At 37.2% G+C, this 13,878-nt stretch overlaps 1 protein-coding gene across 6 annotated transcripts in view; it reads left to right on the top strand.

The window, feature by feature from the left end:
• REV3L (REV3 like, DNA directed polymerase zeta catalytic subunit) overlaps positions 1 to 13,878 on the top strand; it is a 171,622-nt gene that overhangs the window by 47,768 nt on the left and 109,976 nt on the right. For all 6 annotated transcript variants that reach the window (XM_036024574.1, XM_036024575.1, XM_036024573.1 and 3 more), the window contains 2 exons: positions 588 to 777; positions 8,888 to 8,962. In XM_036024574.1, coding sequence (XP_035880467.1) covers positions 683 to 777; positions 8,888 to 8,962 — 170 coding nt within the window. In that variant the 5' untranslated portion in view covers positions 588 to 682. The remainder of the gene's footprint in view (positions 1 to 587; positions 778 to 8,887; positions 8,963 to 13,878) is intronic.

The raw sequence follows: 13,878 nt of genomic DNA, 5'->3' as shown, positions 1-13,878 counted from the left end.
CCATCAGATGTGCAATTTAGATATCCAGAAGTCTATTACAGACAACTGATCTGTAGAGATTTCCTTTTGATTTGTTTGTGTCTGGTTCCCCCCCACCCCCATTTTCCCCTTCCCCTAGTAGCAAAATTCCACACACTGAAACTGTTTTTACCTTCTCCTTTCACCTAGAGCTGTCTCTGCCTTAGGGAAGTCTCTTGTTTGAAAACATTTATGCTGAGATAAACATTCATTGATCTACTTAGTCAACTTCCAGTGAATTTTTGTTAAGATTCATAAAACTGCCAAGTGGTATTATAGGACTGTTGTACATAAAACTAGTTAGATTGTGAAGGTGAAATAGTCAAATGTATTTTCACCAAAACTACTATTTAAATCATACTATAATGCTTATGTTTATAAAATGCTCCTAAACGTTCTATTGTAAAATACAGTTAATACAGGTGGCTTTAACTATGGGTTAATTTTTTCAACCCTTACCTTAGATGTGTTGTCATTAGAACACTTAAATGATGTAATTTTGAGCTTTGTACTGTTAAAATGTTTAAATGTATTCTCAAGACTAAACTTTGTAATGTGTTACATTTTAGGTCAGAAGACATGTCTTCATCTGCATGGCATCTTTCCTTACCTCTATGTGCCATACGATGGTTATGGACAACAGCCAGAAAGCTATCTGTCTCAGATGGCATTCAGTATCGACAGAGCACTTAATGTGGCTTTAGGCAATCCATCTTCCACTGCTCAGCACGTGTTCAAAGTGTCGTTAGTATCAGGAATGTAAGTATATGATATTACCTTTTAAATTTTTTATTTATCTGTATTTCTATTGCCATTCTAATTAAAAGAAAATATATCCAATTAAAATATGCTCTTCATTGTTCTTTTACTTCTAATCCTATGGAACTGGGGCAAATTTCTTGCCGTAAATTTTTAGAGTCAATTTTTATTGCAATACCATATAGATGGTTAACGATGATTTTTGTTTTAATCTTTTGTGTTTCTCTGCTTTCAAAAACTAGAAATTCAAGTAATTCATTCAACAAATATGAATTAAGCACCTCTGTGTGCCAGGCATTGCTCTAGGCATTTGGAGTATACTGGTGAACAAAACAATGATTTCTACCCCCATGGAGGTTACATTTAGTAATGGGAAACAGAAAATACCAATAGATATAACATGAAATAAATGTATTTATTACATGATAATTACTACTATAGAACAAAAGATGTGGGGCAGGATAAGAAGGATTAGTAGTATAGGATGGGGAAGTAGGACTGGTGGCAATTTTATATAAGGTAATAAAGGGGAGGTCTTATTGACTAGCAGTTTGACATTTGAGCAAAGACTTAAATGTGGGGGAGTAGGAACAGCATAGATGCAGGTGGCTGGAATGGAGGGAGGAAAGGAGAGTAGAACAAAATGAGGTGAGGGAGATATGAGAGGATGGAGATCATGTTGGCCAATGGTGCTCAAAATACGATTTCCATACTTTGGTTGCCAGGATCACCAACATCAACTTTTCCTGGTTTGACAGCCGTGAGAATGTACCTCTGAGATCTCGAAATATAGAGAGTATAATTGAATAACAGCCCCAGCTGCTGCACTAAAATCCATCTATCATCCCGTAGCTGTAAAATTCCTTTCCATAGACTATATCCCAGTCCATGGTTCAGCATGGCAAACATACTAAGGCAGTCCTGTTCCTGGGAGACACTTGAGGACTCCTGACAGCCTTTCTGAGCTTTCATTACAGTCACACTGCAATAGATGACATCTCTACCAATCTTCCCTCTCTCTGTCTCTCCTTTACTTGGGATCAGACCTGTATCTAAGTCTGGTGGCTACTAAAGTTTGAGAACTTCTGCCATAGGCTGTTCTGAAGACTAGCATTTACTCTGAGCTATTCCATGATTTTGAGCAACCATTACCTAGCTTAAACCTGAAAGGATTACTTTAACAGCTATTAAGAATAGACCATAAAAGAATAAGGATGGAAGCAGAGAGAGCATTAGGACTCTGTTTCATTAATCTGAGTGAGAAAATACACTGGCTGGAACTAGGGTAATTGCAGGGGAGTAATGAGAAGTGGTTAGCTTCTGGATCTGTTCTGAAAGTTGAGTCAGCAAGATTGGTTGTCTCATTGGATAATGGCTTTGAGAAGAATCAGGGATGACTACAAAAGTTTGAGTCTGTACTGCTAAAAGAATGGAAGGTGAAGGTAGAGCAGGCTGGCAGGAAAGATTTGGAGCTTATACTTGGACATAATGAGTTTGATATGTTTGTATGAAATCCAAGTGGAGATCTTAAATCTGTGTACTACTTCTACCTTAATCTAGCCTATCTTCTGGACCACTGCAGTATCATTTTAATTGAATTCCCTTCTTCTATTCTTGCCTCACTCCAAAGCCACAAAATTACTCTTCTTATAATGTATATTGATACTTTTAAAATCATTTAAAATCCTTGAGTGGCTTCACATTATTCTTGGAATAAAATTTAAACTTCTGACCACAGCCAGTGTGATCTGGCCCCTGCTACCTCTGTAACTTTGTTCGCTATGTTCCATCCAGGAACATTGGTCTTTTAGTTTCTTTGATGTGCCAAGCTCTTTCCCACCTTTGTACATGCAGTTGCCTTTCCTTGAGTTCTCCATCCTTCTCCCATCCTTCAAATCCTCTAACCTGTCCAGAGAAGTTTTCTCTGACTTCTCCACTTTAAATAGATTAATTTATTTTATATCTCAGCCTATTCCTTGTTTCCTTTAACACTTAATAGAGTTTGCAGATATTTTAATTTTTTTGTTTATATGCTTAATTTTTATGTTTCTCCCACCATCAAGTAAGCCTCATGAGAAAAATGACCATATTTGTCTTGTTTATCATTATATGCCCAGCACCTTAAATGGTGTTGAGCCCCTTAGTGGATAGGGCTCAATAGCTATTTGGTTGAATAAGCAAATGAGGTGAAAGTTCATACCTCTCTTATGACAGCTGTAATTATGTTGAAGGTAATCATCAGCTTTGTATTCTAACTTTTTTATGTTTAGTGGTTTCTAAGAACTTTTTCATACATACTATTTCAAAGTCGAATCTCCAAACAGCCTAGTAAAATGAATAGTTAATTACCAATCTTTCTATATTTTTGGTAGGTATTTGCTAAAGGCATTGGCATGTTTTTTAATAAGTCTGGATACCCAGGGCAAAAGATGAGCTATTCAATCTAATTTATGACTGCCATTTTTTTCTCATATTTCAATGTTTTGGGGGAGGCTTTTTGCTTACTTAGATCCCTTTTTCCCTTACCGTACATTCTAGCTTCTGGGATTCCTTTACTCCTTCAATATTCTTTACTTCTTTAAGATAGACAAGGTTGCATCACCTACCAAATTAAAATTTGTACAAGATGTATTAATTCCAGTCTCCCTAGACTATGCATTATCCTGAGGCTGAGTTAAGAGAGAGGACCACAACATGGCCTTAGCCTTATTTCTGGGATTCTTTGACACTTGGGTGTTAGGAATCTTTGAGTCAGCTTGGACTCCTGGTGACCCTACTAATAGTGATTCCACAATGTTTTGTCTTTAACAGCCCTGCTTAGCTCCTATGCCTATGTAGGAGCATGCCTATGGCTTCTTCTATGGAGTTAGTCCATCTCATATTTGGTCTTCCCCTCTTCCTACTCCCTTCTATTTTTCTCAGCATTATTGTCTTTTCCAAGAACACTACCTTCTTGTGATGTGCCTAAAGTAGGACAGCTCCTGTTAAGAGATTCTAAGTTCATCTAAGTTAATTAGCTGACATTTTTTCCTTATTTGTGCTTATTTTTCTTCTCATTGTTATATTAAAGAACTAACTTTAATTATCAGATATAAATTTTTAAGCATAAAAATATCTGCCCTCAAACTCTGCTCCATTCTACTTTCTTCCCTCCACAAAGTCTCTCTGTTGAAATTTTTCTGGCAAAATCAACCACAGCCAACAATAGGAATTAAGGGTTGCCAGGACAATTATGCAGAGATTTGCTTGGCCAGAAGAAACACGAAACTGAAATTATGGAGTTTTCAGGTTATATTTTGGGGCAATAGATAAGAAAACAGAATCCTAGATTTACAAAATATTTTAGAGGTTTGATAGACTTATATTCAGTTTTTGAAATTGTGAGATTGTATATGTAAAAAACTAAAGATTGTTAACAAAACTGAAACAAAGCTAATGTGGACTACCAATTCAGATTTAATTGTTTCCCCCATTTATCTGGCTAAAGATAAGTCATATCTCCAGACAGAGAGGGATATTTATATATATGAAAAATACAGCATAAGGAATAAAGAGTTGAATTTTGCAAATGAGAGAGATAAGATTATTTAATATGTCTCTCACCCCTTTCTTCATGGCAAACAAAATGGGGTGTACAGCAGCAAACAAGACAGTGAGTTTTAAGTGTTATAAAAAACAACAAAAAGGCAAGGAAGGGTGAAGAGTAAGGGATAAGTAGTGATGGTCAGAGAAGGGCCTTCTGAGGAGGTAAGTTTAAGCAGAGACCTGAGTGCATATTGAAAGCAAGTCATGCAAAGGTTTAGGGCAGAGAAAATGGAATGGCAAGTTACTTGAGAGTGGATCAAGTTGGAGGGGCTGAAATGTTTAGAATGGCTGAAGGGAAAAGGAAGAGTTGTATGATGTAAGATTGGAGCAAATGACAAGGGCAACATAAAGAACCTTTCAGACCTTGGTAAATAGTTGGATTTTTAAAAAATAGAAATTGCTTTACAGGAATCATACAGATGGCACTGATCTAAAGCTTTAAACAGCTTTTTTAAAAAGTTGTTTAAATATACTTCATATACTGACTCCACTGCCAAATTTCTCCTATATTTGACATCCACTAACTACACTGAAACATGATAGAGAGAAGTGGTATCCTACTAAGTTTCTCTAGTGCCTATCATAAGAGGACACTTTTTAAAATGAAAGGTAAAGGATTGCCAGTCAAGATGGTGGGGAAGGCAGACATGGCTCACCTCTTGGCACAGCCACATCAAAATTACAACTAAAATGTAGAGCAATCATTGTTCAGAACGGTCAGAAATCGAGTTGAGTGCTTGCTGGTATGGCTCATTTGATTGAGTGCGGGCCTGAGAACCAAGGGGTCACCGGTTCAATTCCCAGTCAGGGCACATGTCTGGATTGTGGGGACAGGTCCCCAGTAGGGAGTGTGTGAGAGGCAACCACACATTGATGTTTCTCTCCTCTCTTTCTCCCTACCTTCCCCTCTCTCTAAAAACACACTTAAAAAATCTTTAAATAAAAAGAAGAAATAGAGTTGAATGGAAGTGTGACAACTATGGAATTAAAGAAACCATATCTATCCAGACTGGTAGGAGGAGCTTAGATGCAGAATGGGCTGGGCCCTCACCCACGTGTGGTGGATAAAAATTCAAGAGGGATATCTCAGGAGTCCCAGCCCCACACCAGGCCCCCCAGCCCAGGGTTCCAGTTCTGGGAAGATAAGTCCCCACAACTTCTGGCCACAAAAACCAGTGGGGATTAAGTTGGTGGAAGAAACTGCTAGAGCCCTAAGCAGTTCCTCTTAAAGAACCTACACATGAACTCACCTACTCAGACTCACCCCCTCTGAGCTCTAGCACCAAGGTAGCAGCTTGAAAGGCACCAGCGGTATTACAGGAGAAACTGCGAAGTATCTGGCATCAAGGTAAGCAGAGGCCATTGTCCCTTTCTTATACCCTCCACCCACAGAGGCAGCAAGCTGGTGCCATATCTCAGACTCCATCAACCTGGATAGCAGTCTTTGACCCTCCTTGGAGATCCCCAGAGACTCAGTCTCACCCAACTTATGGGCCCACCCAAACTGCTTTTTCATATGAATGACTGGTCTTGGCTCACGTTTCACAACTGCCTAAATCCTATCAAACAAGCAGTAGCTGGCCTCAGTGAGTCCCAGGCCCAGCAGTAGCAGCATCCAGTTTAGTTTCACAGCTTGGCTTAGCCTGTGAATCTCCCAGTCCAACACAAGTAGCACAAGTAGTAGCCTTCTCAGATTGCTTTATAGCTTAGACAGGGTGGCCCTGGGCAAAACATAGGTGGGGGCCTGATACTCCCCACCCCCAGCACACCCAGTGGATAGCTACAGACCACATCAGGGCACCACCACTCTGCCTTTGTACAGGTGATCCTCCATGGAGGGTAGAGGTTGGTGGTAAGTGGTCACAGCCAGTCCTTGCAGCTGACTGGCCTGGGTAAATCCCTCTCATTAATCTGCCAGCAACAACCAAAGCTCAACTACAAGAGGAGGGTGTACTCAGCCCACAGGAAGGGATACTTTGAGTACCCAGCTTGAGTGATAGGGGAGGCTGTGCCACTGGACCCTACAGGTCACCAACTTCATTAGGCTGCAGTAGGACACAGAATCAAAGCAGCTCTACTTAATACATAGAAATAAACACAGGGAAGCTACCAAAATGAGGAGGCAAAGAAACATGGCCCAAATGAAAGAACAAATCAAAACTCCAGAAAAAAAAACTAAATGAAATGAAGATAATCATTGTCAGAAGTAGAGTTCAAAACACTGGTTATAGGGATGCTCAAGGAACTTAGTGAGGACCTGAACAGCATAAAAAAGATCCAGTCAGAAATGAAGAATACATTAACTGAAATAAAGAAAAAACAGAGAAACAATAGTAAAGTGGATGGAACTGATAATCAAATCAATGATTTGGAATACAAGGAAGCAAAAAACAACCAATCAGAACAAGAAGAAGAAAAAAGAATTTTAAAAAATGAGAGTATAAGGAGCCTGTGGGACAACTTCAAGAGATTCAACATTCACCTCATAGGAGTACCAGAAAAAGAAGAGCAAGAAATTGGAAATCTGTTTGAAAAAGTAATGGAAGAAAATTTCCCTAATTTGGTGAAGGAAATAGACATGCAATCCAGGAAGCACAGAGTCCCAAATAAGATGGATGCAAAGAGGCCCACTCCAAGACACATCATAATTAAAATGCCAAAGGTTAAAGATAGAATCTTAAAAGCTGTAAGAGAAAAGCAGTTAGTTACCTATAGGAAAGTTCCCATAAGATTGTCAAATGATTTCCAAAAAGAAACTTTGCAGACTAGAAGGGATTAGCAAGAAATATTCAAAGTCATGAAAGGCAGGGTCCTACAGCCAAGATTGCTCTACCCAGCAAAGCTACCATTTAGAATCAAAGGCAGATAAAGAGCTTCCCGTACAAGAAAAAACTAAAGGAGTTCATCATCACCAAACCATTATTATATGAAATGTTAAAGTGACTTATTTAAGAAAAAGAAGATCAAAACTATGAACAACAAAATGGCAAAAAATACAAATCTATCAACAGTTGAACCTAAAAAACAAATTAAGCAAACAAGAACAGAGACAGAATCATGTATATGGAAAGTGTTTTGATGGTTGTCAGGTCAAAGGGGGTTATGGGGAAATGGGTAAAGAGGTGAGGGGAGTAGGAAGTACCAATAGGTAGTTACAGAATAGCCACTGGGATGTAAAGTACAGTATAGGAAGTGGAGTAGCCTAAGAACTTACATGCATGACCCATGGATGTGAACAACAGTGTGGGGATTGCCTGACAGAGTAGGGGGTACTGGGTGGAGTAGGGGCAAAGAGGGAAAAATCAGGACAATTATAGTAGCATAATCAATAAAATACAATTAAAAATAGGGTTATATCACAAAAACCAAAAATGAGTTAATATATATTTTAAAGATTTTATTTACTTTTAGAGAGAGGGGAAGGGAAGGAGACAGAGAGGGAGAGAAACACCATTGTGTGAGAGAGAAACAGTTGCCTATCATACACCCCCAACTGGGGACCTGGCCCATAACCCAGGCATGTACCCTAAGTTGAACCAGCGACCTTTTGGTTCACAGGTCGCCGCTCAATCCAGTGAGCCATGTCAGCCAGGGCTGAAAGTAATATTTTTAAAAAATGAAAGGTGATTGGGTATATCCACCTAAAGATTTAATCAATCACTTATTTACAGACATGCTAAGCAGGTACACAACTATTTATTTAGTCTACAGATTCCTACCTGTTCACATATTGTGTCTATTTACATTGTCTCTGAAAAGAGTCATGTGTATGTCAGATGTACATATATAGTTTCACATCCTCCTGAAATGATGAAACATGATAGTCCAACTTATTTTGTCTTGTATTGAGGACTTGTTTCCCTATCATGTAGATTTTTGTTTCTTCCTGTCACATTCCAGTTGATGCTCCGTGAAAAACCCAGCCGCAACACAATTAGGGTCCTTAAGTAAGTCCATGGTTTTTTCGGTCTCCTAAGTTCCTGTCTACACAGTTTTCAAAGGCTTCATTTGAAACTTAAATGTGTGTGTGTGTAATAGTTATACACAAACATATACATAATAGATAAACTTTCTGCCTAATGAACTTGCAAAATTAATAAACATGGTTGAGGAAAATGATAAAATGCTGTTTGTTAAAGGACTTTGCAGATGAAGAACTTTTAGTTTTTGACAGAAAAAATGGTAAATGGGAGAACATGCTGTTTTGTCTCATACACGGTCAGAATAAAAAGTGCCACTTTTGAAGAATCATTATGATTTGCTGCTCTTTTTTTCCTCTAGTTTTTAAAAGTGGCATTTTTAAACTTTTTTTTGAAAAGTAACCATATTTTAATATTTCACATGTTAACCTGTGGTAGGTTTTAATTGCAAAGATCTTGGAGTTTTTGTATTGGGGCCAGGGTTTGGGGTAATATTTAATATAAGTAAGACTGAATTAGGTCAGCTGAGTTGAATTAGAGCAGTAAGTTACATTATTTCATCTCTGAATGAAGAAAATAATTTGATTTTCTTTCTTTTATTCCAGGCCTTTTTATGGTTATCATGAGAAGGAAAGACACTTTATGAAGATCTACCTTTATAATCCTGCAATGGTGAAAAGGTACAAAGTTCAATGAAATAAAAATATGAATAACTATCACTTAAGTATTTTAATAATAAAAAGAGAAATCTAGAAGAAAATCTTATGTAGTTTGTAGCATTAATAATGAAAGAGACCATAATAGGTACATCTATGCATTGGATTTTTTAAGGGTGAAGGGACCTTGGTTTATAGCTCCTAACTGCTGCTTTTCTGTCTTAGATTTAGAGAGTTGTGGAAGTCGATAAGGAGACATCATGGCTGCCATGTATGATCTGAGTGCCCTGTTGGCCAGACCAGATGTTCAATACCGAGAAAAATTAGCTCTTTAGTTTCAAAAGAATGGAAAAAATATGTGAGAGTGAGGTCAGAATGGGAGGGCTTCTGAGGTCTCAGAATCCTGTTGACTCCTTATTGGTAGGTAGTTAGTGAAATTTTATATCCTGGATTTGTTGTTGGTTTTGTTTCTATTTGATTTTCTTGCTTTTCTCATTAAGTCTCCCTTAAGACCTATAGCTTATTCTCTCAATCATCCTGAAGCCAGTGTTATTGAGAGCAGGAAGGGCAGGTATAGAGAAGACTTCAGTCATCCTCTAGGGTTCAAAACAGGTGTTTCCGTCCTACCCAGGGTAAAAGTAGCCCTGGAGAAGTAAGTGCTGAGTGTTGTTTTTTTCAGAAGAGCTGCTCTGCCAGTAGGAACTAGGTTCCAAAGGTAACCTTTCCATAAGATACGAATTGGATGTTTCCCCAGAAGGTATTTAGGTATAAAGGAGATGAGGTTTTCCCCAAATTAGTCCATGAGTACACTGAATCACAGTGGTTATTTCCTTCTCTGGGTAAACAGTGAAAGTTAGTTTTCTTTATTATCTGACCCCAACCTTACCCCAAACATTTCTGTTACGTCAGGTAACAAAACAGTTTTTAAGAATAGGCAGTGATGCGTTCCATCCCATATCCCCTCCAGTCACACTTTCTGATATCCATGGAGCAGCCCCTGTGGATTCTCAGCCAGTTTTGCATACACAGTGGCAAGAGTAAACATCAGTCACTTTTTTCTCATTTTTATCCCCAGTTGTGCTAAGGGGGAACTATGAACAAAATTTGTGTAAGTCTTTTATAAATAACCTGTAAACTATAGTTCTGCTTGAAGTATAAATATAACCTATTTTTCTTCCTGTGACTATAGCAATCAAATATCTAGTAAACTATTTCCAATAAGTTTGCTTTAAATTATATAGTCAGCTTCTCACAGTGCCTATCTGAAATTCCCCGATTGATTGATGGATTCATTAATTTATTTTTAATACTTATAAAATGCCTACATTTTTTGATGTACTATGGTATTTGCTGGGTAAACATCAGTGAACAAAGTTTGTGTGGTTTCTGTTCTTAGGAATCTTATAGCCTAGCAGGGGAGACAGATAATAAACAAGTAACTTAATATCTAACCTAAAATCATGATTTATGCTATGAACGAAAAGAACAGAGTTCTGTGAAAGAAAACATTTTCTCTTGTATGTTATTTTTTAATAATACCTTTACATGTGAATCATTTGTTATGGTATTTGACTAATACATAGTGCAATGGTTAATACCCCAGACCAGATTACCTGCACTGAAAATCTGGCTCTACTACTTACTAGCTGGGTAACTTGGGAAATTTGTTTAATCTTTCTTATCTACAAATAGTGTTGATTTTGGTACACATTGTTCTGATAATCAAAATCTATAAATCACTCAGAACAATGCTGCCATATTATAAGTTCTGTGTAAATATTGACTATAGTATATAATATGTAAAATGTTAAAGTACAACTTTTGGACCTTACCCTCACTCACAACTCTCTTCCCTAGAGGCAGTCACTTTTAAGAGTTTGTATACATTCTTCTATTTTTATATATATACATATATACACATATACACACACAAATATATATACACACATACACACATGCACATATCCTCTTTTTTAAATTTCCATACAAAATTGGTATCACACTAGAATGTAAGTCCACAAGGGCAAAGATTTTTCTGCTAAAGTTTACTGATGAATCCCCAGTTTTTAGAAGTGTCTGGCGCATAGTAGTTAATGAATAACTATTTGTGAAATGAATGAATACTATACTTATCATTTGGGGACTGGCTTCTTGATTCCTCTAGTTGTTCATCACCTATGATTTTTGCTTCCATTCTCCTTAAACTACTTACTCTATTGACCACACCCTAGAACTTCTCCTACCTTTGAGATTTTAAATGCAAGCATCTTGGTTTCTGACTACAATCTTCCATGTCTTTTTTAACAAGTTTTTGAAATAATTTACATGTCACAAAATAAACATATATACACACATAATTTATGATTTTTAGGAAATGTATGGAGTTGTGCATCTATCAGTGTTAGAACCTATTCATGGTTCCAGCAAGATTTTTTTGTCTCTTTTTTCTATCTTTTTAACTCTATCCCACTCTACTGGTTTTTAGCCTTCAAACTCCTTGGCCCCATTCTACTACTTCCACATTTTGTACCTCTCTCCTGCAACTAATTTCTTTTCTTTCCATCTTAGATTCTATTCTTTTACCTTTTCAACTCCTTTTCCTGTCAGGTGAAACCATCAATTCTGAATTAATCTATTTATTTACTTTCTGCTAAACTCTATTTTCTCATTACTGCAGGATACAAAAAAAAATCACAACAGATTGGTGCCACTGTAAATTCATGGTCCTCAACTACACCTGGGCCCTTCTCTTACTTGCCTTACTTCTACTTTTCTCTAATTAAGCCTCTGCTTATCATTCCCTACCCTCTTTATTCAAATGTTAGGTCCATCCTAAAGCTTTGCCTCCTACCTCATAGAGAAAGCAGAACCCATCATACTAGAGCATTGGTTGTTAAAGTGTGGACTGGGATTTCTGAGAGCTTTTGGGGAGATCTACACAATCAAAATTACTTTCATAGTGATACGAAGATGTGATTTGTCTTTTTCACTGTGTTCACTGGTTGGGGGGCTAAAATCCTGGCACCTTGGTCCATATCAGGGTAACGGCATAAAACTACAGTACCTTCCCCCTTATTCATAGGACATATGTTCCAAGACCTCCAATGGATGCTTGAAACTAGGGATAGTTTCAAATCCTATATATATAGTATGCTGTGTTTCTTCCTATACTTACATATGCTTTACCATTTTATTTTGGCATAGCTGAATTGCCAGCATCACTATTCTTACACTTTGGGACCATTATTAAGTAAAATAAGGGTTACTTGATCACAAGCAGTGTGACAGCAGTCAGTGTGATAACTGAAATGGCTACCAAGTGACTAACAGGCAGGTAGCATGTACAGCTGGGATACGCTGGACAAAGGGATGATTTACATCCTGGACAGGATGGAGCAGGACTACAAGAGATTTCATTGTGCCACTGAGAACAGCATGCAATTTGAAACTTAAGAATCGTCTGTTTCTGGAATTTTTCTTCAGTATTTTCAGACCATGGTTGACCTTGGATAACTGAAACCATGGAAAGCAAAAGTGGATAAGGATGAACAGCTGTACTTAGTAGTTGTATTTTTCACCACTGAACACTCACAGATTTAAAAAAGAAAAAAAAAGCCAGTTTTACTTAAGAGCATTTATGAGAATATGGTAAAAATTACTGATTTTATTAAATCTTGACCCTTGAGTATACATGTTAATGTTTCATGTGACAAAATGAAAGTAGGCAAGAAACACATCTTCTGTGTGCTGAAGTGTTATGAATGAATATCTCAAGGGAAAAGCACTTTTATGATTGTTTTTAGTTACAAGCTGAGCTAACCACTGTTTTTGTTCATGGAACACCATTTTTACTTGAAAGAACATCTGATAACTAAAAAAAGTTACAGTGATCTGCCCATTTGACAGACATCTCAAAAATGAACAAAGTGAGCCTGTCACTTAAAGAAGAAAACTCATAGTATTTGTTGCTAATGATAAAATTTGACCTTTTAAGCCAAACAGAGCATTAGAATTTTTGAAATATATATTGGTACTGTGAACTTTATTTTTTAATTATTTTTTATTTTTCAATTACAGTTGACATGCAATGTTATATTAGTTTCTGGTGTACACCCTAGTGTACATTAGACATTATATAACTTACTAAGTGATGATCCCAATAAATCTCATACCTGTCCGACACCATGCATAGCTATTAGAACATTATTGACTGCATTCTCCATGCTGTACTTTACGTCCCATGACTATTCTGTAACTACCAAGTTGTGCTTCTGAATCCCTTCACCTTTTTCACCCATCTCCCAACCCCTCTCCCAGCTGGCAACTGTCAAAATATTCTCTATGAGTTCGTTTCTATTCTGTTTGTTCATTTATTTTGAGTTTTAGATTCAATTGCCACTTAATTGTTCATATCTTTTTTTCTCTCTCTTCTTAAAGAAGACACTTTAACATTTCATGTTATACTGGTTTAGTGGTGATGAACTCCTTTAGCTTTTTCTCGTCTGGGAGATTCTTTGTGTGTCCTTTGATCCTAAATGACAGCTTTGCTGGATAGAGTAATCTTGGTTGTAGGTCCTTGCTTTTCATCATTTTGAATATTTCTTGCCACTACCTTCTGGCATGTGAAGTTTCTGTTAAGAAATTAGCTGACAGTCTTATGGGAACTCCCTTGTAGGTAACTAACTGGTTTTCTCTTGCTGCTTTTAAGATTCTCTCTTTGTATTTAACATTTTGCATTTTAATTATTATGTGTCCTGGTGTGGGTCTTTTGGAGTTCATCTTGTCTGGAACTCTCTGTGCTTCCTGAACTTATATCTGTTTCCTTCACCAAGTAAGGGAAGTTTTCTATCATTTTTTCCAATAGGTTTTCAATTTCATGCTCTTTCTCTTCTCTATCCAGTATCCCCTTGATGTGAATGTTGGTATGCTTGAAGCTGTCC

The sequence above is a fragment of the Phyllostomus discolor genome, chromosome 4 (genome assembly GCF_004126475.2).
Source record: "Phyllostomus discolor isolate MPI-MPIP mPhyDis1 chromosome 4, mPhyDis1.pri.v3, whole genome shotgun sequence".
NCBI classification, from domain to species: domain Eukaryota; kingdom Metazoa; phylum Chordata; class Mammalia; order Chiroptera; family Phyllostomidae; genus Phyllostomus; species Phyllostomus discolor.
The sequence above is the reverse complement of the archived record's forward strand: the minus strand, read 5'-3'. Positions and strand labels throughout refer to the sequence as shown.